The sequence below is a fragment of the Amblyraja radiata genome, chromosome 39 (assembly GCF_010909765.2).
Source record: "Amblyraja radiata isolate CabotCenter1 chromosome 39, sAmbRad1.1.pri, whole genome shotgun sequence".
In the NCBI taxonomy this organism is placed as follows: domain Eukaryota; kingdom Metazoa; phylum Chordata; class Chondrichthyes; order Rajiformes; family Rajidae; genus Amblyraja; species Amblyraja radiata.
In genome coordinates this window covers 8,941,640-8,965,152 of record NC_045994.1, presented here as the reverse complement: position 1 = coordinate 8,965,152, position 23,513 = coordinate 8,941,640, and the positions used below count along the sequence as shown (strand labels likewise).

General features: G+C 48.5%; 1 protein-coding gene across 1 annotated transcript; it reads left to right on the top strand.

Moving 5' to 3' along the window:
- Positions 1-13,534: 13,534 nt before the first annotated feature.
- LOC116967474 (prenylcysteine oxidase-like) lies at positions 13,535-23,513 on the top strand. Its single transcript, XM_033014069.1, has 6 exons — positions 13,535-13,668; positions 16,759-16,965; positions 17,884-18,058; positions 18,770-18,981; positions 19,611-19,763; positions 21,012-23,513. The coding sequence occupies exons 1-6, from the start codon at positions 13,566-13,568 to the stop codon at positions 21,647-21,649; spliced, it is 1,488 nt and encodes a 495-aa protein (XP_032869960.1). The 5' UTR covers positions 13,535-13,565; the 3' UTR covers positions 21,650-23,513.

The following is a 23,513-nucleotide window of genomic DNA, read 5'->3' as shown; positions in this document are numbered from 1 at the left end:
CTTCCGTGGCCAGGGTCCGAAATTACGCAATTGCCTCACCAAACCTCTCCACTTTAATGATGTGTTCTGTTTGACCAAGGTTTTGGCCACTAGTCCTGACGTCTCCCTAGTGTGCAATACTGATTGCCACTGCTCCTGCGATACACCTTGGAACATTTTGCTGGATGTTATGTGAATGCTAGTTATTTTTACGCACTGCCCGTGCTGCCGATCAACAGAACTTCTTACATCAGCAGTTTCCTAGACTGAAACATAAAGCAAACACACTGGCCTGGGAATCTCTCCCAACTTCTGTTCTGCTTGGCACTTTCAAATGCCTGGCAATATGTGTTCTGCCCTTGGGACCCAAGTAGAGCAGCCTTACTGGCCCACATCAATCCAATGTAACTCTTTCAGCCCTGAGGCAGTCATGTAAAGCTATTTGCTTTGTTAAGTTCATAAGTTCATAAATCATAGGAGGAGAATTAGGCCATTCGGTCCATCTACTCCGCCATTCAATCATGGCTGATTTATCTTTCCCACTCAACCACATTTTCCTGCCAACTCCCTGTATATTTTGGCCCTTACTAATCAAGAACGTGTCAAACACTGCTTTCACAATACCTAATAAGAGCTGCTTTCAAGAGAGAGCTAGATAGGGCTCTTAAAAATAGCGGAGTCGGGGGATATGGGGAGAAGGCAGGAACGGAGTACTGATTGGGGATGATCAGCCATGATCACATTGAATGGTGGTGCTGGCTCGAAGGGCCAAATGTCCTACTCCTGCACCTATTGTCTATTGTCCAATGACTTGGCCTCCATAGTCTTCTGTGGCAATGAATTCCACAGATTCTCCACCCTCTGACTAACGAAATTCCTCCTCACCTCCTTTCTAAAGGTAATTACTTGTATTCTGAGGATGTGCCCTCTGGTCTTATACCCTCCCACGAGTAGAAACATCCTCTCAACATCCGCTCTATCCAGGCCTTTCCCCATTCGGTAAGTATTAATGAGATGTCCCCATCATCCTTCTAAACTCGGGATGATACAGGCCCCAAGCTGCCAAATGCTCATTACACGTTAATCCCACGGACTATTCTTGTAAACTTCCTCTGGACCCTCTCCAATGCCAGCACATCCCTCCTCAGATATGGAGCCCAAAGCTGCTCACAATGCTCCAAATGCTGTCTGTCTTGATGTAGTGCCTTATAAAGCCACAGCATTACATCCCTATTTTTAAATTCTACTCCTCTCGAAATAAATGCCAACATAGCATTTGCCTTCCTTATTACTGGTTCAACTTCCAAATTAACCTTTTGGGAATCCTGCACCAGCACTCTCAAGTCCCTGTGCACCTCCCATTTCCGAATCCTCTCCCCATTTGGAAAATAGTCCATGCCTTTATTCCCACTACCAAAGTGCGTGACTGCGCTGTATTCCACCTGCCATCACTTTTCCCACTCTCCCAATCTGTCCATGTCCTTCTGCAGACTCCCTGCTTCCCCTACAGTACCTGCCCCTCCGTCTATCTTTGTATCATCCACAAACACAGATCCGCAAATCATTTGTATCACCCGTTAACACTGAAACCGTTCTCTGTCCGGTCTGGGACTTTGTGTGAGGCGACAGGAGGGAAGTTGACCCTCGTACTGAAATGGGCTGTTGACATAGACATGGTTGATGGAAAATAAACATTAGATGTATTTAGCCTGGCCACTGCAAGTGATTCTTTAGAACTGCAAGGCCAAAGAATAGACAGGGTGAATGCACAGAGCCTTTTACGCAGGGTATAGGAATCAAGTACCAGAGGACATAGGTCTAAGGTGAGAGGGGAAAGATTTAATAGGAAACTGAGGGGCACCTTTTTCACTCAGAAGATGATGAATATATGGAACGAGCTGCCAGTGGAGTTAGTTGCGGCAGGGTCTATAACAACATTTAAAAGACACTTGGTCAGGTACATGGTAGACAAAAATTCTGGGGAAACTCAGCGGGTGAGGCAGCATCTATGGAGCGAAGGAAATCGGGTCGAGACCAGACACTTCTTCAGGTACATGATAGGAATGGTTTAGATGGATATGGGTCAAATGTGGGCAAAGTGAACGATCTTAGATGGGATATCTTGGTCGGCATGGATGGGTTGGGCCACACTGCTTGTTTCCATGCTGTACGACTCTGTGACTGTCAAACTGAGCAGAACTAGTTAGCTGTGCAGCAGTTAGTGTGACTGCCTCAACAGCTCTAGTTACCGCCGGCACAACTGGGTTCCATCCTGACTTCCACGTGGATGTTGGTGGTTCTCCCTGTGATCGGGTGGGTTTCCATTCAGTTTCTTCCCACATCATGAAAATGTGTTGGTCGGTATAAACCTGTAAATTTTCCGGAGTGTAGGTGAGTGGTAGAGTCTCGGGAATGTTGATGGGAATGCAGAGAGAATAACTTGGATTCAATAATCAATTCAATTCAATGATACTTTATTATCACATGTAGCTGGGTTCCGAATAAATTTCAAGATCCTCCTTTATGTCTACAGAGCCCTTAACGGGCTTGCCCCCACCTACATCAAAAGTCTGCTTACCCACCACACCACCTCCAGGTCCCTCAGATCGGCCGACTTGGGGTTATTGAACATCCCGCGGTCTAGGCATAAGCTCAGGGGCGACCGCGCCTTTGCGGTTGCAGCTCCTAGACTGTGGAACAGCATCCCTCTTCCCATCAGAACTGCCCCCTCCATCGACTCCTTTAAGTCGAGACTAAAAATTCATCTCCACTCTCAAGCCTTTCTTGATGTCATCTGAGTGAGGGCTATATGTATGCATTTATGTATGTACTTAATCTATGAACCACTGCTGTATAACGTTAGTACCTCCACCAATGTAAAGCACTTTGGCCAACGAGAGTTGTTTTTTAAATGTGCTATAGAAATAAAAGTGACTTGACTTGACTTGACTTGACTAGGTGCAGTGAAATGCTTTGTTTTGCATCTCGGAAGATCTCACCGAGGCAATACAAAAGTGTTGCCATGTTTTGGCACGAACAGGGTTACAAAAGTTTACTGAATAGTCCCATCTAAGGTCCTAGCCTTCATGCTCATGTTATCCACTGCAGCCATCTGCACTAATACCATCTACCTGAATTAATTCCTTCATGCGCAAGCATTGGTGATTCATGTATTTGGCTCAATGCTTCTTACTGTAAATGTTGGGAGAGTAACCAATTCTAAGCATCCACCCAGAGTGAGGAAAACAGAACCTCATGTATGGCATTGTAAAATCCAAAATCTTGATTTCCATTCCTTCTACTCCCCTCGCCTCTCCCTACCTCCATAACTTTGTCCAGTTCCATATTCTCCCCACCCGAGAAATCTCTGCACCCGCCAAATGTAAATACCACTTAGGCCAAAAGCCTTGAAATTCCTTAACTCCACCACCTCTTATTCTCCCTTTAAGATTCTGTAACTTTCCCCACACATCTCCTTTAAATATTCCTCCTCTAACCTTCAATCTACACCCTCTCGTCCTTGACATTTCCACCCTGGGGAAAAGATTCTGACTGCCTACGCCTATCTACACTTGACGAAGTGCAGATGCCAGGAATGTACTTTGCTGAATGATGGGCATCCCGTCAAAATGTGCCACCAAGGTGTGTGCCAGCTTGGTGGGAGCGTAGACGGTGGCAATGTCCCTTTAATTGGAAAAGCTGACATCATCCCACTTCATGAAACTATTACTCCCTGATATATTACCTTAGCATCCGTGCCAGTCTTTGAAAAATTAGCTTGTGTTGGAGGCATGTGAACTTTTCCTTTCATTTATCCTGCCGTTGCAAACAGGACCATGAGCAACATCTGGTGACCATCAGTACGCCTGAGGAATTAGTTACCTGTGTGTTGTGTTCCTGCATCTGGCCAAATCGTGCTGGGTGCAATTATAAAAATTGTTCCGAGGGCTGTTGTAGTGAGAAAGCACGACCCCAAGAAACAAACTGGTCCTAAGGTCCCGACATAGTGCAGGGATCAGCGCTGGTGAGTTTAGTTTAGTTTAGTTTAGAGATACAGCACGGAAACAGGCCCTTCTGCCCACCGAGTCCGCACCAAGCAGCGATCCCCACACAGAAACACTTTTCTACACACGCTCGGGCCAATTTTTAAACGTACACCAAGCCAATTAACCTACAAACGTCTACATCTTTGGAGTGTAGGAGGAAATTGGAGATATTGGAGAAACCCCACGCAAGTCACGGGGAGAAAGTACAATCCCCGTACAGACAGCACCCGTTGTCGGAATCGAACCGGCGTTTCCGGTCATTGCAAGTGCAGTAAGGCAGCAACTCTGGCGCTGCGCCACCGAGTGTGAGGGTTCTATGTCCAAAACCTGTGGGTCAGACCCACACAGTGGCTGTACCATAGAGATGTTGCAGCGAGAGAGTGCTGTGCTGTTGACGAGAGGTGTTTTTCAGAAAATGACCTTAAGTCATGAAGTTAAGTTAATGCTCCTTATGCCCTGGCAGCTGGACAATGCAATTTCAAAACACGGGCAGCGTTCCAGTAAGCCTGGGCCCAAAATACATCCGCTCCCCCCACCCCCTCATCATTGTCATTAACAATTCACCCTTGTGGGTCATTTATCAACTGCTGTTTGTAGTATCCTGCTGTGCTTACATAATGTAACAATAATAATTCCCAGCTACACAGAGCACTTGAGATGCGATAGAATCGGGTGGCACAGTGACGCAGTTGGTAGAGCTGCAAAGGTCTTATAACTGACGTGTAGTACGCAACGAAGCGGAACGTGGGCCTTTTTTTCATCCATTTCAGTAACCCGACCCGACTCGCAGTGTAATCAACGTTGCGGGTTTCGGCCCGAAACGTTGCCTATTTCCTTCACTCCATAGATGATGCTGCACCCACTGAGTTTCTCCAGCTTTTATGTGTACCTTGCGGGGGAACAGTTTGTGTTAATAAATTATAATTCTGAAAATGAGGAGAAGATTTTTCCCAAATAACTTTTATTTTTACGAGGATGTTTCCGTAACCAGCTTCTGTCTCTGCACTAGTATCTTTGCTCTGCTATGGGATCTTTGGTGCGGAGACGGAAGCCGGTTACGGAAATGGGGCCGAAAATTACCCATGAATCTGCCCATGACCGTACTATGTCTTTTTCGTCGAGTGATCTATCTTGCTCGCTATAGGATCTTTGCTTCACAGCATCAGAGTCCCAAGTTCGATCCTGACCTCGGGTGCTTTTTCTTTAGAGACACAGCGCAGAAACAGGCCTTCAGCCCACCGAGTCCGCACCAACCAGCGATCATCCCTGTACATTGCTCTATCCTACACACTAGGGAAATTTTCCAATTTTTGCCGAAGCCAATAAACCTACAAACCTGTATGCCTATGGAGTGTCGGAGGAAACTAGAGCACCGGAGAAAACCCATGCAGTCTCTGGGAGACCATACAAATTCTGTGCAGACAGCACCCGTAGTCAGGATCGAACATGAGTTTCCGGTTTTATAAGGGAGCAACTCTACCGTTGCACCAATGTGCCGTCCAGAAAGGAGCAGGCTGTCTGTGTGGAGTTTGCACATTCTCCCCATGACAGCAAGGGTTTCCTCCGGGTGCCCCGGTTTCCTCCCACATCCCAAAGATGTTCGGGTTTGTAGGTTAATTAGCCTATGTAAATTGCCTCTAGTGTGTAGGGAGTGGATGAGAAAGTGGGATGAAATAGAACTAGTGTAAATGTGATCAATGATCAGCATAGACTCGTTGGGCCAAAGAGCCTGTTTCTATGCTGTGTCTCTAAAATAAAGTAGATGCAAGACTGTTTTTCCATGACTTAGCTCCAAGTTATTCCTATCATTTGGTACAGTTACTCCCAAGGAAAAGACTTCTATTCCAGGGAACACTTCTATTCAAGGGAATGACAGAAAATATCAGAGTAACGCATCGGGTCGGGCAGAATCCCTGGAAGGGTCCCAACCCGAAGTGTCACATATCCTTTTTCCCTTCTCCAGGGATGATGCCCGACCCACTGAGTTGCTCCAGCATTATCTTCAGGGACAGGACAAAGTCTGGCAAGTGATAGTTGTGTCTTTCCTTGGTAAATCAGCATCTGCAATTCCTTATTTCTACATTTCCATTCCAGAGTATTGTTAATTCATGTTCATAAATCATAGGAGCAGAATTAGGCCATTCGGCCCATCGAGTCTATTCAATCATGGCTGATCTATCTTTCCCTCTCAACCCCGTTCTCCTGCCTTCTCCCCATAACCTTTTGAGATAGAAATAAGGAAATGCCCAAGTGTGATGAGGTTTCAGTGATGGGGAGGCTTTTCAATGGTCACTGTAGTTTTTTTGAATGAGAAGCAGCAGACAACGTCCTATGCAGATCTTCCTGAAGTTAGAGTTACTACTCAAGTCAGTGCATCAGAAGAATGCACCATTACATCGAACTAAGATGGCGGCCATTGCAGGCGACTCTGTGTGTTAGTCACAGAAGTGTATCTGCAATCACGCATTACAATCACTCCAAGCTTTTAAAACTCTTCTCTGACAGCAACTTTTCTTTATCTTGCACTGAACATTGTTCACGTTAATCCCTTTGTCACGATGGCTCGATTATAATCGCTTATTGTCTGCCAAGCGGCCAGTGGAAACTTAGCATTGTACCTCGGCACACATGACAATGCACTAAATGTGTAGGAAAGAACTGCAGATGCTAGTGTAAACCGAAGATAGACACAGGGAGCTGGAGTAACTCAGCGGGACAGGCAGCATCTCTGGAGAGAAGGAATGGGCGACGTTTTGGGTCGAGACCCTTCTTCATACACAATATACTAAACTCAACTAACCTTTGAAACCCTTACTAATCAAGAAGGTTCATTTAAAAGGCTGTGGAACTTGGCTCCATTTCACAAGCTGCTCCAGGTGAGGCCAGTTGTGGACAGTTCTTTCTTCACCTTCACACCTTCAGAACAGGACATGTGTCCCTCGGTCTGTTGAGAAGTTCGCTGTCGACAGTGTAAATGTGGGAGTGTTCTCCTGAAACTAAACACCGCTCGCTTTTGTTGCTGTTTGGGAAGTGCAAACAGGGCCTCATTAACGATAAAAATCTCGCGGACGGAAAGGGAAGTCTACTAAATAATGGTGCATTTTTTTGCGAAGTGATTGCAATGGTGTGATAAAGATTTGTTGCTTTCTGGAAGCGTTCAAATCCCTACTGGTTGCATTTCAGGACAACTAAACAGGAATTACTCTGCCCTTTTAACTCATTGCCCCACCACTGGGAAACCAAACTTTCTTCTAAAAGAAGAAACGTTTGTTAGCGCGTTTACAATATTTACATCATTCCCAGTTCAATATTTACAGAGTGTATGTCAAAGTAATACATTGCCAACCTTGTCCAGGATGCACCCCCACCCATCTCAGAAGTTCTCTAGAGATCCAGTGGATACTGTGTGTTCCCTCTGCAGGGAACAGACATAACTTTGACAAAGGTTTAGACTGTCTGTATGAGCCGAATCCCTCAACGGCCGAATGCCTTGATCCCGGACAACATACCTCAGGGCAATGTGGAATTATACAATGATACGTTATTGTCGCACGTACCTAGGTGCAGTGAAGTGTTTCGTTTTCCATACAACCCGGTAAAATCATACAGCAGACCTCACCTTGGAACAGAAGTGTCGCCATGTATTGGTGATGACAAAGTTACAAATGTTCACCATGACCACTAGGGGGCGCCGCATGATGGCAGCCCCTGCCTACAGTCTGTCTGTTTTTCCATCTATTTTAATTTTTAGTCCGTTTAAAAGTATGTTTTGGAGATTTCTTTAGTATTTTCATGTGGGGGAGGTGGGCAGGGTAAGGGGGAAACCATTTCTCAGTCACTTCCTGGCGAGTATGCGACTATTCTCCGAGTTGCGTCCTAACCCCCCCCCCCCCCCCCCCTCGCGGCCTACCAACTGGATTGGCGCGGCCTTTCCTGCCGGAGACCAGACCAGAGCTTCAGCGGCGGCGCAGCACTGGATTGATCGCGGATCCTTACCTGGGATCGCCGTTTGAAGCTCCGGAGTGTTGGGCCTGCTGCTTCAACATCTTGGAGCTGCGGTTTGTGGAGCTCCCAGCCTCGGGAGTCCTCCGATCCCTTTGCCGAGGGCCGTCAGTGTGAATCTCCGCCCAGCTCGGCCTGTGGACTTCGGGAGCCGCGGTCTCCGGTAGGAGGTGGCCGATTCGGAGGTCCAAGCCGCTGAGGATGTTCTTCCGTTCTGACGTCGGAGTTCCGTCATCCTGGTGAGAGGGCCTGTACATCGGGCCGCCTGTAGTGGCGACTGTGGAGGGCTCGGGAGGCCCCCGACCACAGGTGAACAACAAGGGGGAGGATGACTGAATTCTGGTGCCCCCCCTCACAGTGGGGAACTTTGATTCCGCTGTGTGGGATGTTGATGTTAAAGACTATCGTGTGTTGTGTTCTTTTTTATTCGTATGGCTGTATGGTGACCCTAAATTTCACTGTACCAATTGGTGCATGTGACAATAAATGTCCCTTGATCTTGATCTTGATCTCAAACAGTTCTATCTATCGACTGCTGCCTCACTGTGCCCGAGACGGTGGACAGTGCTGTCCATGTGGAGTTTGCACCCTCTCCTTGTGACTGCATGGGTTTCCTCCAGGTGCACTGGTTTCCACCCACATCTAAAAGGCTTGTTGTTTTTGTCGGTAAATTGCCCACAATGTATACGGAGTGGATGCGAAGATGGGATACCATAAAACTAATGTGAATGGGTGAATGATGGTCGGCGTGGACTTGATGGGCCGAAGGGCCTGGTTCCATGCTGAAACTAAGCAGCAAAGTTTGGAACAGCAATGAACGGCATTTCCCAACATCAAGGAGGGGGAAACTGCCTTTCAGGGTCCCTACCTGGTCGGAGAGGCAGCTTTTCTCCAGGCTGCAGCTTCGACCCGTCCTCGCGGCCTACCAGCAGGCCTGGAGCAGCGTTTCCTGTCGCGGACCGCCCAGAACCTCGGCTTCGGCGGCGGCACAGCGCTGGAGCGCTATCGTGGAGCGGGCGATGCCTTGCCTGGGTCACCGCGCTGGAGCTCCGGTGAGCTGAGACCGCCGGGTAAAACATCGCGGAGCTGCGGGACTGTGGAGCGACCAGCTGCGGGCGGCGGCGCCGAACTTTACACCAGGAGCCTGGGATCTCGCGACGAGATCGTCAGTTGTGGAGCTCCAACCGGCGCGGCCTTGTCGGCTTCGGAAGCCGCGGCCTCCAGTACGGAGGCGGCCGTTCCAGGGTTCCCATGCCGCTGTGAGGACTCTCCCGACGCCGGAGCAACATCACCCAGCGAGAACGGCCAGGAACATCGGGCCTCCGTAGAGGCAACTGTGGAGGCCTCAATAGGCCCGACTATGGGTGAACTGGGGTTGGGGACTGGACTTTGTGCCTTCCCTCATGGTGGGAGCCATTGTGGGGGGATGATCTTTGTGTTTAAGACTCTCATTGGTGTTATGTCTGTATTTTTTCTTTGTGTGCTGCAAAATGGCAAAAAGCATTTCACTTCATTACACCTCGGTGTATGTGAATGTGACCAATAAAATACCTTTGATACCTTTGAAGTCCTTCTTTCACAGAAGGGGACTTGCACCTGAAACTTCTCAGGGAACTGGTGATTGCTCAGTTTTTAGAAATAACTGGCTACAGGATTCTGCTGCCATTTTTATTAACCCATCACGTGACAAATCCACAACTAAAGTGGCAGAGTTCAGAAAGCGGTAACACCACGCAGACCCATGAGAGCTTTAGTTTAGTTGAGAGATACATAGAAACATAGAAAATAGGTGCAGGAGTAGGCCATTCGGCCCTTTGAGCCTGCACCGCCATTCAATATGATCATGACTGATCATCCAACTCAGTATCCTGTACCTGTCTTCTCTCCATACCCCCTGATCCCTTTAGTCACAAGGGCCACATCTAACTCCCTCTTAAATATAGCCAATGAACTGGCCTCAACTACCTTCTGTGGCAGAGAATTCCACAGATTCACCACTCTCTGTGTAAAAAATGATTTTCTCATCTCGGTCCTAAAAGGCTTCCCCCTTATCCTTAAACTGTGACCCCTTGTTCTGGACGTCCCCAGCATCGGGAATAATCTTCCTGCATCTAGCCTGTCCAACCCCTTAAGAATTTTGTAAGTTTCTATAAGATCCCCCCTCAATCTTCTAAATTCTAGCGTGTACAAGCACGGAAACAGGCCCTTCGGCCCACCGTGCCCGCGCTGACCAGCGATCCCCGCACACTCGCAGTATCCCACACACTAGGGATAACTTACAATCCTTACCAAAGCCAATTAACCAACAAACCTGCACGTCTTTGGAGTGTGGGAGGAAGCCGGAGCACCCGGGGAAAACCCACACGGTCACAGGAAGAATGTACAAACTCCGTACAGACAACACCTGTAGTCAGGATCAAACCCGGGTCACTGGCGCTGTAAGGCAGCAACTGTACCACTGCACCACCATGCCAGCTCCTCATTGCAAAGAGGCATCACTAATTCAAAGAATTTGCAAAATAATCAAAGAAATACAGATCAATTTTCTCTCCCCACAGAGTAATGTGACCCGAGGGTCATTCTGGGAATCAACATCTAATGTGCAAACCACAGAATTAAAGTCACATGCGATGTGGCCGTGGAGCTCCATCTGGTGGCCTTGCCTCCACCTAAAGGTTATAAGGAAGAGGCACCAAGGATTCACTCAGTGGGACAGGCAGCATCTCGGGATAGAAGGAATGGGTGACATTTTGGGGCGAGACACTCCTGTCCCGCTGAGTTACTCCAGCATGTTGTGTCTATCTTCGGTGTAAACAAGCATTCGCAGTTCCTTCCTACTCAAAGGATTCAGTTGGACAGAGACAACAACTTGGCTGCTCAACACCCGGCTTGAGATCTAACTATTCCTTTGGTTTACGTTTCATTCGCAAGAAGAAGAAGTTGGACTTTGATAGACACAAAATACTGGAGTAACTCAGCTGGTCAGGCAGCATCTCTGGAGAAAAGGAAAAGGTGACATTTCGGGTGGAAGCCCATCAGACTGCGTGACCCGTGGAATTACTCCAGCATGTTGTGTCTATCTTCGGTGTAAACCAGCATCTGCAGTTCCTTCTTGCACACTTCAGTCGGATGTTGTTGCACCACTTTGTTCTTTGTAGAAAGGTTTCTGCATAAAGACACCCTTGACTATGAATCCATCAGGAAGTGGTCAGCATGGAACATCTTGTAGACACTGCAGGAGGTGGCACAATGGATCCCATGGGATGGTTCCTCAAAGAGACTATTGAGAAACAGACAGCACAAAGGTGGAAGATGGCCGGGCGAGGAGAGGGACGATGGCTCACGGGGCGACTGGACAGGGGCGATGGATGCAACGGGCCTTTAAGCCAGTTGAGGCAAGGACTGTGAAAATGGCACCAAAACCTGACCTCCCTTGCCTTTAAACTCAGTGGGCAGTTTCTATGCATTCTATACATAACCGGGGATTGCATTTAAGACTAGCATATGGCAATATTCTTGCTGATCTGTATGCAAAAAAAGAATTCCACTGTATAGTAAACCCTGGCAATAACGGACCGTTGCATCGTCTCCCCGCTTACGCCAGGTTACACAAAGAGCTGGCGCCACCCGAGCCGGCTGCCTGCCCCTTTTCCGGGGTTACGTCCGCGTCCTGGTGGTACTAGAACGGGACTACGCGCTGTCTACGGGGCGCCCTGGGGGATTTCCGGGACCTCTGGGCACCGCGGGGGGGTGGGGGGAGGGGGTGGAATGCATCCTTAATAAGGATGGATGATATAGTTGTATAATAGTTGTTATATTTGTTTTACTTTGTATTATGGTGGTGGGATTGTTTGTATTGTTTGTGTGTTGTACATATCATTATGTACAGCTGGCGCCATGTAGTGGGAGCTTCCGGTTGCTGGAGCGAAGAGATAAAAGCAGCATGAAGACAGCTTGTGTACCGGGCCCGTTCCTGGTGCACCACATGTAGGGCGGTTTCCCAGCCTGCCCAACCATCTGACTACCAAACAAAACCCTTGCCTGTGTTCACCTATTACCTGCCATGCTTTGTCCTGCTCCTCCTCTCTTCCAGCTTCACCCATCCCCCTCCCCACATGCTATCTGAAGAAGGGTCCAAATCAGAAACATTCCCCATCCATGTTCTCCAGAGATGCTGCCTAACCCATTGAGTTCTTCTTTCGTGTGGAGTGCACAGCCTAAAGTTGCAGGACAACTTGTTCTATTTGATCTTCCGTTTGTGCACGTCGAGTTGATTGCATTAGTCGAAACAGGGCGGACCACGTGAAGGTTGCAATCTTCCATCCCACCCATTGAGTCTTCTCCTTTCGTGTCCATCTTCCATGTTTCAAATGTTGACATCGCTGTCATCGTCCGTCCTGAAAAAGATGCAAGCTTCCAGCGACAATCAGTGGGAGCCATCACTTGTTGCAATAGATGATGGTGGTAGCAGAATTAGCTCAGGATACTTCCAGTTTTCAGCCCCGCGATGTGGACGCTTCTGCTATGGGGCCACCCATTGAGTAACTCCAGCATTTTAAGATTAATTCAGTGTCATACGGAACATCACATCACATCCCACCTACCGGGACCAGGGCCATGGTTTAAGTAGATACGATAGCAGTGTTTAAGAGGCTTTAAGATGGATTCATGAATATAAAGGGCATGAAGGTTTACAGAACATGTGCAGGCAGACGGGATTAGTTTAAGTTGCCATTATGTTTGGCACAGACGTTGTGGGCCGAGGGGCCTGTTACTTTGCAATGCTTCTCTATATTCTTTGTTCTATGACACTGTGCCAGGTCATTTGAAGACCTTTTTACACCCAGTTACTCCTGCCCCTTAATTCTCTTCCAGTATTAATCATTTCACCTCATTGTTGCTGCCTATGGACTCTTAGTTCATTGGAACCTTCAATGCAATGCATTGCTTTTTAAGGCCTCAGTACATTACTCATTTTGAGTTCTGCAGTGGTTCATCAGTTAGAGCTGCAGCCTCACAGCAACAATGACCCAGGTTTGATTCTATCTGTGTGGAGTTTGCACGATCTCCCCGTGACTGCATGGGGTTCCCCCAGATCTCCGGTTTCCTCTTACAACCCATGTTGGCAGGTTAATTGGCTGCTCTAAATTGCCCCTATTGCTGATGGGGTGGCAGGAGAATTTGGCTGCCAATCCCAGTCAGGGCTGGGAGTGGTTACCACCGGCCAAGTGGGAAACTGCGCGGCAGCGAGTGTGCCGCCGGGTCCTAGCGCCCTACCGCCGCTCTGCTCCTGAGCAAAGATCCTTTGGCAGAGCTCCGCTATAGGATCTTTGCTCCTGAGCAGTTTCGCGTCTGTCAAACTTTTCGAGCACGTTCGTCGCCAAAGAGAAATCTGCTCGTAACAGCGGGCGGAGCCATCGGTAAACAGCCGCCGGTGCGCTCAGACCCCTGGTGACAACATTCCCAGTGGCCTGGCCCTTTAAGAGTTCCAGGAGGGGTTGGATTTGGTGACATTGCACACACACACAGGAAGTTAACATGGTGAAGTTTGAGCTTGTGAAGCTGCTCTCTCTTGCCTTGTGGCTGGGCAGAACCGCGACTGAGACACCCAAGGCAGACGTGATCCCACCAGGGAGGATAGGTAAAGGCTTGTGGTGCATTGTATGGGCAACACGGGTGCTCTATCACAGGGGTCGGGCTGTAAAGTGCATGTCCTCCCACACACTGCACTTTGGACTGATCACACACACACTGCACTTTGGACTGATCACACACACACTGCACTTTGGACTGATCACACACACACTGCACTTTGGACTGGTCACACACACACACACTGCAGTTGTGAATCTGTGGAATTCTCTGCTGCAGAAGGCAGAGGAGGCCAATTCACTGGATGTTTTCAAGAGAGAGTTAGATAGAGCTCCTAGGGCTAAGAATCTGGAGATATGGGGAGAAAGCAGGAACGGGGCACTGTTTTGGATGATCAGCCATGACCTTATTAAAATAACAGTGCTGGCTCGAAGGGCCGAATGGCCTACTCCTGCACCTATTTTCCATGTTCTATCTATGTTTCTATGATCACACACTGCAAAGGCCAGAGACTTTAAAACTGCCTTCGCTCTCCTTCCTCCCCACCCCCCACTTAAATTGGAATTGCATTGGAAACTAAAAGGAGTGCTGGGAACATTTAGTTTCCAATAAAACTATGATCTTATTGAAACATATTAGATTATTAAGGGTTTGGACACGCTAGAGGCAGGAAACGTGTTCCCGATGTTGGGGGAGTCCAGAACCATGGGCCACAGTTTAAGAATAAGGGGTAAGCCATTTAGAACCGAGATGAGGAAACACTTTTTCACACAGAGTTGTGAGTCTGTGGAATTCTCTGCCTCAGAGGGCGGTGAAGGTCGGTTGTCTGGATACCTTCAAGAGAGAGCTTGATAGGGCTCTTAAAAATAGCGGAGTCAGGCCCATGATCACTGGGATATTGGGGTTGATCAGTCATGATCACATTGAATGGCGGTGCTGGCTCGAAGGGCCAAATGTCCTACTCCTGCGCCTATTGCCTATTGATATGGGGAGAAGGCAGGAATGGGGTATTGATTGTGGATGATCAGCCATGATCATATTGAATGGTGGTGCTGTCTCGAAGGGCCGGATGGCCTACTCCTGCACCTATTGTCTATTGATCTGTCGGCAGGTTGCAGTTTGTGTTTGGAGATGGGCAAATATTTGAATATTTATATTTCATCGTTATCACCTCGTCCCCGACCAACAGAGACCATTCTGGGCTCCACCTTTCCTGAGTCATCATGCAGGCTCTGCTTTGCTCTGTACATTCCCATAACCTCCAGTTTCCCTCTCCTCTGACTCTCAGTCTGATGAAGGGTCTCGACCCGAAACGTTACCTATTCCTTCTCTCCAGAGACGCTGCCTGACCTGGAGAGTTACTCCAGCACTTTGTGTTTATCTTTGGTGTAAACTGGAATCTGCAGTTCTTTCTTGCACAAATATTTAAATACTTTATATTTTATTATTTCTGGCAGGACGGGCAGGCCATAGATGAAGGAGCAATGAGGGAGGGAGAGAGAGAGAGAGAAGTGAGAGAGAGAGAGACAGAGAGATGAGGAAGGATGGGGGATTGGAACCACATACAGGACACTGTCTGCAGCTGGAAGTTAAAGTCAGAATGTTTTGTTGAACCCTTAACCCTTGCAGTTAGGTTAATATTAGAAAGGAGTGTGAAGATATCAGAATAGACACAAAGGAATTTTACCCAAGGGGTCCCAGGAGGAAGGATTTAAATTACAGAGGGGTTGTTAGGTCACAGCATAAAGTTTATCAGTTTCATTTATTGTCAGTGTACCGAGGTACAGTGAAAAACATTTGTTGCGTGCTATCCAGTCTACGGAAAGACAATACATGATTACAATCGAGCCATTTATCGTGTATAGATACATGATAAGGGAATAACGTGTAGTGCAATGTAAAGCCAGCAAAGTCCGTTCAAGGATAGTCCGAGGGTCACCAAAGAGGTAGATAGTAGTTCAGGACTGCTCTCTGGTTATGGTAGGATGATTCGGTTGCCTGATAACAGCTGGGAAGAAACTGTCCCAGAAGCTGGAGGTGTGTTTTTTCACACTTCGATACCTTTTGCCTGATGGGAGAGAAGGAGTGACCAGGGCGCGACTCGTCCTTGATTATGCTGCTGGCCTTGCCGAGGCAGCGTGAGGTATAAATGGAGTCAATGGAAGGGAGGTTGGTTTGTGTGATGGTCTGGGCTGTGTCCACAATTTGCTGCAATTTCTCGCGGTCTTGGATAGAGCTGTTCCCAAACCAAGCTGCGATGCATCCTGATAAAATGCTTTCTATGGTGCATCTGTGGAAGTTGGTGAGAGTTGTAGGGGACTTGCCGAACCTCTTAGGCCTTCTAAGGAAGTAGAGGCGTTGGTGTGCTTTCATGGTCGTTGTTTCAATATGGGTGGTCCAGGAGAAGTTGTTGGTGATATTGACTTCTAGGCATCTCTACTTTGGCACTGTCGATGAAACTGGGGTATGTGTACCGCTTTGCTTCCGGAAGTCGACCACTATCTCCTTTGTCTTGCTGACATTGAGGGAAAGCTTGTTGTCTTGACACAAGGTTCTCAATCTCCTTCCTACATAGAAACTTGGGAAATAGCTGCAGGAGTAGGCCATTCGGCCCTTCGAGCCAGCACCACCATTCAAGATGATCATTGCCGATCATCCAAAATCAGTACCCCATTCCGGCTTTTTCCCCATATCCAATCAATCAATCTGTTTGATTCGTCACTTGCACATATCCCTTGATTTCCTTAGTCCTAAGAGCTGAATCTAACTTCCTGTACTCCCACCTAAGTGGAATGTGGGAGGAAACTGGAGCACCCGGAGAAAATTCACATGGACACTGGGAGAATGTGCAAACTCTGACAGCACCCATAGTCAGGATCGAACCCGAGTCTCTGACACTGTAAGGCACTAACTCTACCACTGTGCTGCCCCTGAATGTGACTGTTCTAATATGGTCTTTAACCTTTGATCATTTCTCTGCTTAAGTGACCAGAATGACAGTGAATCGAATCGAAGCTTCAATGACTCCTCCTCCACCCACAGACGCTGCTCGACCGGCAGAGTTCCTCCACAGCGGTTTGTTTTGTGGCACCAGAATGACAGTGTATTTCTTCTTCTCTCCCCCCCCCGCGTGCGTCAGCTGTGATCGGAGCAGGCATCGGCGGAGCAGCGACTGCACACTTCCTACGGCAGTACTTCGGACGGGACGTGCAGATCGATGTTTACGAGAGCGGGGCGGTGGGGGGCCGATTGGCCAAGGCCACCATCAGCGGGCAGGACCACGAGATTGGAGCGGCAACCATTCACCCTCTCAGCCTGCACATGAAAGAATTTGTTCGGCTGCTGGGTGAGTTTGCTCTCGTCTGTAAAACAATTCCGAATTCAACAGCCTTTAATGTCGTACAGCACAGAAAGGCCCTTCATCCTCCTGCCCCCCCAAGGAATAAAGTTCCGGCATGCCCAACCTCTCCTTATAGCTCAGGCCCTCAAATCCTGGCAACATCCTCGTAAATATTCTCTGCACCCTTTCCAGCTTAACCACATCTTTCCTGTAACAGGGTGACCAGAACTCTACATAGTACTCAACATGAGGCCCCAACAATGTCTACACTGCCCGCTGCGGCCTCAGCAAGGCCACCAGCATAATCAAGGGCAAGTCTCAGCCCCGTCACTCCCTCTTCTCCCTTCTCCCATCAGGCAGAAGTGTGACAACGCACACCTCCACATTCACGGGCAGTTTCTCCCCAGCCGTTGTCAAGCAACTGAACCATCCTATTTTAAAATAGGATGAGGTGGGACCACATTAAAACTTACCTGTGTCTATACATTGTATCTATACATGAACAGCCAGATTGTAATGATGTATAGTCTCTTTTCTGACCTGTCAGCACGCAACAAAACAGCTTTTCTCCATACCTTGGTACGTGATAATAATAATCTAAACTAAACCAAGCTGGACACGTACTCTAGCATGGGGCAGTTGGGCCGAATGGCCTGTTTTGTTTAGTTTAGAGACACAGCGCGGAAACAGGCCCTTTGTCCCACCGAGTCCGCACCGACCAGCGATCCCCGCACACTAACACTATCCTGCACACACTTTACAATTTACACATACACCAAGCCAATTCACCTACATACCTGTATGTCTTTGGAATGTGGGAGAAAACCAAAGATCTCGGAGAAAACCCACGCGGTCACGTTTCTATGCAGTGAATTCACACTAATGCCAGGATCTCTCCTATCCCTGTGTTTGTGGACACGGAAGGCCTGACGGAGCATGATCACCACAGCAACCTCCTGACGGTGTACAATGGTGAGGAGTTTGTATTCGAGGAGAGCGAGTGGTACATTGTTAACTTCTTCAAGCTGCTCTGGCGGTACGGCTTTGACTTTCTACGGGTGAAGATGTGGCTGGAAAGTCATCAGCACAAGTTCATGAGGTAAGGGCTACCATTATTGAGAGAGCTGAGCCGCTCGTAGACAATTGTTACGTTACCAACTTCTGATTTGGCTGAGTTGCAATATCAGATCTCCTCCAGCTTTGTCCCAATCCATTGGACTCGGAAGAGCTTAGTCTCCACTTTGCCAGAATGTTGCTGATCCTTTCGACTTCGGACTTTAGAGATACTTCGCGGCAACAGGCCCTTGGGCCAACCGAGTCCGCACTGAGTGTGTGGGTGGTGGGCAGATGGAACCGGGTGGGGGAAAAGTAAATAAACTGGGTAATGGGACGAGGGTTTGGAAAGAAGCGGGTGTGGAGAGGACCACTCGGGTTCCTCCATCTGTTCTTTTCTTTGCTGGAGACTGATAGCCCTGTCCCATGGTGCGAGTTCATTCCAAGAATTCTCCCGAGGTTTAAAAAAAAAATCAAACTCGTGGTAAGCACGGAGAATGAAGGTAGCGGGTACGTCGGAGCTCGGGGACGTCTCTTAGCGCTAACGGCAGGTACTCGGGAAGACTCGCTAACGGCAGGTAAGCACGGGAAGACTCGTGAAGATTTTTCAACATGATGAAAAATGTCCACGAGAGCCCCGAGTACCGACGAGTACCGTAAATCTCCGATTTCGAATCAGGGCAAACTCGGGAGAACTCTTGGAATGAACTCGTACCGTGGGACAGGGGTTTGAAGCATCTGTATTCCTTGCCTGCAGGATCTACCAGTACCAGAACCTGGGCTACTCCTTCACCAGCATGGATAAGATGCTGCACGTGCTTGGAGGTGACACGTTTGTGCAGATGACCAAGCATTCCATTGACGAGGCCTTGCAGAATTTCGGCATCAGCCAGAGGTTCATTGATGAGATGGTTGGTCCCATCATCAGGCTCACCTACGGGGAAGGGATCAACGTCAACGCGTTCGTAGGTACACAAGCACTTCACCTTGTTCTTGCGTTACAGGTAGAGATAACAACATGGGGGCACGCCGTTGTTGATTTACACCATAAGATCATAGGACAAAGGAGCAGAATTAGGCCATTCGGCCCATCGTCTGCTCCGCATTCGATCATAGCTGATATAGTATTCCCTCTCAACCAGTGGCGGACTGGCCAGGGTGTCAGCTTGCCCGATGGCAAGTGGGCCCCTGATGAAGTGATAGCAAGTGATGGCAAAATGGGCCCCTGTTAAATGATAGAATTGTAGTTGTGGGTGGGCCCCCTTTGTCTCCTGGCAACCAATATTTTTAGACCCAGTCCGCCACTGCTCTCAACCCCATTCTCCCATCCCTTTAACACCCTTACGAATCAGGAGCCTATCAATCTCCACTTTAAAACTACCCAAAGACTTGTTGGACTGTAGCAATGAATTCCACAAGATTCACCACCTTAAGAAATTCCTCCTCATCTTCATTCTAAAGGTACATCCTTTTGTGCTCCAGAGATGCTTTCTGACCCACTGGGTTACTCCAGCTTTTAGTGGCTATCTTCAATGAATCAGAGGTAAGGTGATAAATGGAACCAAAACTCACAGTGGACGCCTTTGCCACACCTGCAGGGATGACTTCGATTTCGGAGACAGAGTCCGACCTGTGGACCGTGGGAGAGGGGAACGAGAAGGTTTGCTCAGGCTTGCTCTACGCGACCAGAGTCAACCTCATCAAGGGAAAGGTCACCTCGGTCCATGCAAAGAAGAGGCCTCGTCGCGATGGTGAGTCCTATTTCTTGTTCCAACAGTTTTTAGTCCCAACAGTTAGTCAATGCCGTGTGCGGTCTGAAGAAGCTGATAGGAGCCGAACTAAGGTATGTTCTTGGGCACTTTGTGTTCAAAGGACAGAAGAAGGGTCCCGACCCGAAACGTCATCTATCCATGTTCTCCAGGGATGCTGCCTGACCTGCTGGGTCACTCCAGCACTGTGTGTGCTCCTTTGAGCGAATGTTATTGTTATTTCTTTGTCCTAATGTTGTGAAAGTTCTTGGAAGCTTCCAATCCCGATATGACTATTCCAGTTGGTATCCAGAAATCTGTCAGTGCATAAAGAAGGTCATTTGGCCCATTGAGATCATGCAGGCTGCAAGGAGAACAATTCCTTTCATCATTCCCATTCTGTTCATTCTTTCCACACAGCCCCACAGATTGTATCAAATGCCCAATCAATTCACTTTCTATTCATTGAATTGTTCCCAGCACACGTGCGGGAGGTGGATTCCAAGTTGCCTTGTGTAACAAAATAATTTACCTTGGTTTATTGGGGGTGAAATTTTGCCTGGGAAGTAGCGGCACAGTGGTGCAGCGGTAGAGTTGCTTCACCGCTGAGCCAGAGACCCAGGTTCGATCCTGACTACTGGTGCCATCTGTACGGAGTTTGTCCGCTCTCCCTGTGACCACGTGGGTCTTCTCCGGGTGCCCTAGTTTCCTCCCACACTCCAAAGACGTGCAGGTTTGTAGGTTAATTGGCTTCTGTAAATTGTCGCCAGTGTGCAGGAGGATAGGGCTAGTGTACGGGGTGATCGCTGGTCGGCTTGGACCCAGTGGGCTGCCGAGCCAGTTTACGTGCTGTATCTCCAGCTTAATGTGCCTTGGGACATTTCATGAGAGTGATGACGCAGGAAATCTAGACTTTGGACTTCAGAGATACAGCGTGGAAACAGGACCTACGGCCCTACTCACCCCATACACTAGCACTCTCCACACACGAGGAACAATTTAACAATTTTTACTGGTTTATAGGTTACCATTTTAACCTATAAACCTGTACGTCTTTGGAGTTTGGGAGGAAACCAGAGCACCCGGAGTAAGCCCATGTGGTTACAGGGAGAACATACAAACACCGTACAGACAGCACCCGTAGTCAGGATCGAACCCGGGTCTCTGACACTGTAAGGCAGCAACTCTACCACTGTGCCGGTGGCTAAGTCTTCTATCCAGATAACATTGAATTCTGTCCTTAAATTACAGGTGAGGTGGTTACGATCTATGAAGTGAACTACCTGGCTGATGCTGACACTGACTATGGGATATATGATATCGTAATTGTAGCTGCCCCTTTGCACAGCGCCAACCCGGATATCGGTTTCCATGCTTTCTCCCAGCCGATTGACGTAGTTCGGGGGCGATATCAACAGAAGGTGGTCACACTGGTGGAAGGTCATTTAAACGCCTCCTTCTTTCGCTACCAAGGGGCCGGACCCTTCCACCCCACCACCATCAGCACCACCGTGACCTCGGGCAGCTTCGTCCTGGGCGCCAGCGTCTCGCTGCCCGTGGGGAGCGCCGAAGCCCCCGCCCGGGTCTGGAAGGTGCTGTCGTCCGAGCCGCTGGGCGAGGAGGGGCTGCGGGGACTCTTCCGGTCCCACACTGCCGTGCGCCAGGCCCAGTGGCTCGCCCACCCCCGCTACAGCCCCGAAGACCGGGTGCCCCCCTTCGTCCTCCACCACCAGCTGTACCACCTCAACGCCATCGAGTGGGCGGCCAGCACCCTGGAGATGATGGCCATCGCCGCCAAGAACGTTGCCCTGCTCGCCCACCACCGCTGGTTCCAGCAGCTAGACAAGGTCGACCAAGACACACCACTAAACCTTAAGCTGGAACTCTAACCCACGTTGGCAAGAAAACACTTTAAATGTTGACTTCAAGACCCTTCTGCACACTGGATGTTTGCTTCCACCTGAAGGGTTGGGTTATGTTAGCACAGAGTGAGAGTTACATTGAGAATCACGGCACAGAAAAAGACGATGCTGCTATTCCAGTCTGTACTAATGTTGACACTCCAAGCAATTCTCTTCCCCTCACTATCACTCCACGTAGGAGGACATTTTGAATTCTCAATGCTCTCTTGGGGTCCCGCTTGGGCAGCTTACAACCCAGCAGTATGAATATTGAATTCTCTAACTTCCAGTAACCCTTGCTTTCCCTCTCACTCCGTCCATCTCCCAATCCAGTTCTCCGATTAGTTTCACTCTCCTGCTGATTGATTTTGCTGTTTGTCTGCCTCGTTGTCACCTTCCCCTCACCCACTTATGAAACATTCTACATTTCCTTGATCATCGTCTGCTTTGCTCTGACGTTTTCACACCTTACCATTCCCTATCTCTTAGTCTCCCTCTCCCCTGACTCTCAGTCTGGAGAAGGGTGTCAACCCGAAACGGCACCCATTACTTCTCTCCAGAGATGCTGCCTGTCCCGCTGAGTTACTGCAGCTTTTTGTGTCTATATTCGGTAGCCTTCTATCTAAACAAATTTTGTCTAGAATCCCCACATAGATTGATCTGGAACATTCTATCTGGCTTGTACTTTTAGACACAAGGAACTGCATATCCTGGTTTACACAAAAGGATGCAAAGTGCTGGAGTAACTCAGTGGGTCAGGCAGCATCTCTGGGGAACATGGATACATGACGTTTTGCGTGACGACCTATGACGCGGCGGCGACGGGGCGTGACGGCGTATGACGCACGGTGTTTTTTCAAGTGTCGCAACCACGTTTTTGTCGCCGCTGGATTTTGAAATGTTCAACATCTTCTGGCGACACTGATATGACTCCGGCAAAATCGCCAAGTGGGACAGACCCTTAAAGACCACACTAGAGTTGATAAGAGGACGGTTCAGTTGCCTGATAACGGCTGGAAAGAAACTGTTCCTAAATCTGGAGGCATGCTTTCCTCTGTACCTCTTGCCGGATGGGAGAAGAGGGGGTGACCGGTGTGAGACTGGTCCTTGATTATGCCGGTGTCCTTGCCTAGGCAGCATGGAGTGTAGAGCCAATGGAAGAGAGACTGGTTTGTATGACGGTCCGGGCTACATCCACAACTCTCTGCAATCTCTAATTGGAGGTACTGGGCAATGGAGAAAAGTGTGTCCCTGGTCCCTGGTGTGTCCCTGGTTAAAGCGGGAGCATTATTTGTAATTCTTAATTCTTTATTAAAACAGATCTGAAAGCAAGAACCAAACGTTGTGTCAAACTCTGGGAAAATGGCAGGTTCACTCATCCTGACTTCTGGATGAAATATTCCACTGGAAAACGTAATAGTTTTAACTCCTTTAAATGGGCATGAGTGATGCGAGGGGTTTGCAACTTACACAATACTTGAGTTTATGAGTCAGTTAAATTTGTACCAGAGCAGTATCAAATCTGCCCTTTACATCGCTTGTTACATGTCCTGTGGTCCAGATTGCGAAAATCTTTGGTTCAATGGTTCAGTTTAGTTTTGTTTATTATCACATGTACTGAGAAGGTACATTGAGATTTTTTGTTGTTGCATATAAATCTGTAAGATTATTGCCATACATAAGTACAATACCTGGTTAAGCACATAATGCATAAAGACAGCCCGCTGAGTCTATATGCAGTAGTCATCAGTTTTTGGCACCATTTCGCAGTCACAACTGCAGCTGGCCATAAAGGCCTGTAGCAGCCGTCGCCTCCATCTTCTAGTAAACACTTCCAGTGTCAGTTCCATTG

Bases quoted from the DNA above. Each gene is read 5' to 3' on its own strand.
- LOC116967474 (XM_033014069.1), top strand. From the start codon at position 13,566: ATGGTGAAGTTTGAGCTTGTGAAGCTGCTCTCTCTTGCCTTGTGGCTG. The intron at 18,059-18,769 runs GTAAGGGCTACC...CCTTGCCTGCAG, and splicing joins CATCAGCACAAGTTCATGAG to GATCTACCAGTACCAGAACC. The intron at 19,764-21,011 runs GTGAGTCCTATT...CTTAAATTACAG, and splicing joins GAAGAGGCCTCGTCGCGATG to GTGAGGTGGTTACGATCTAT.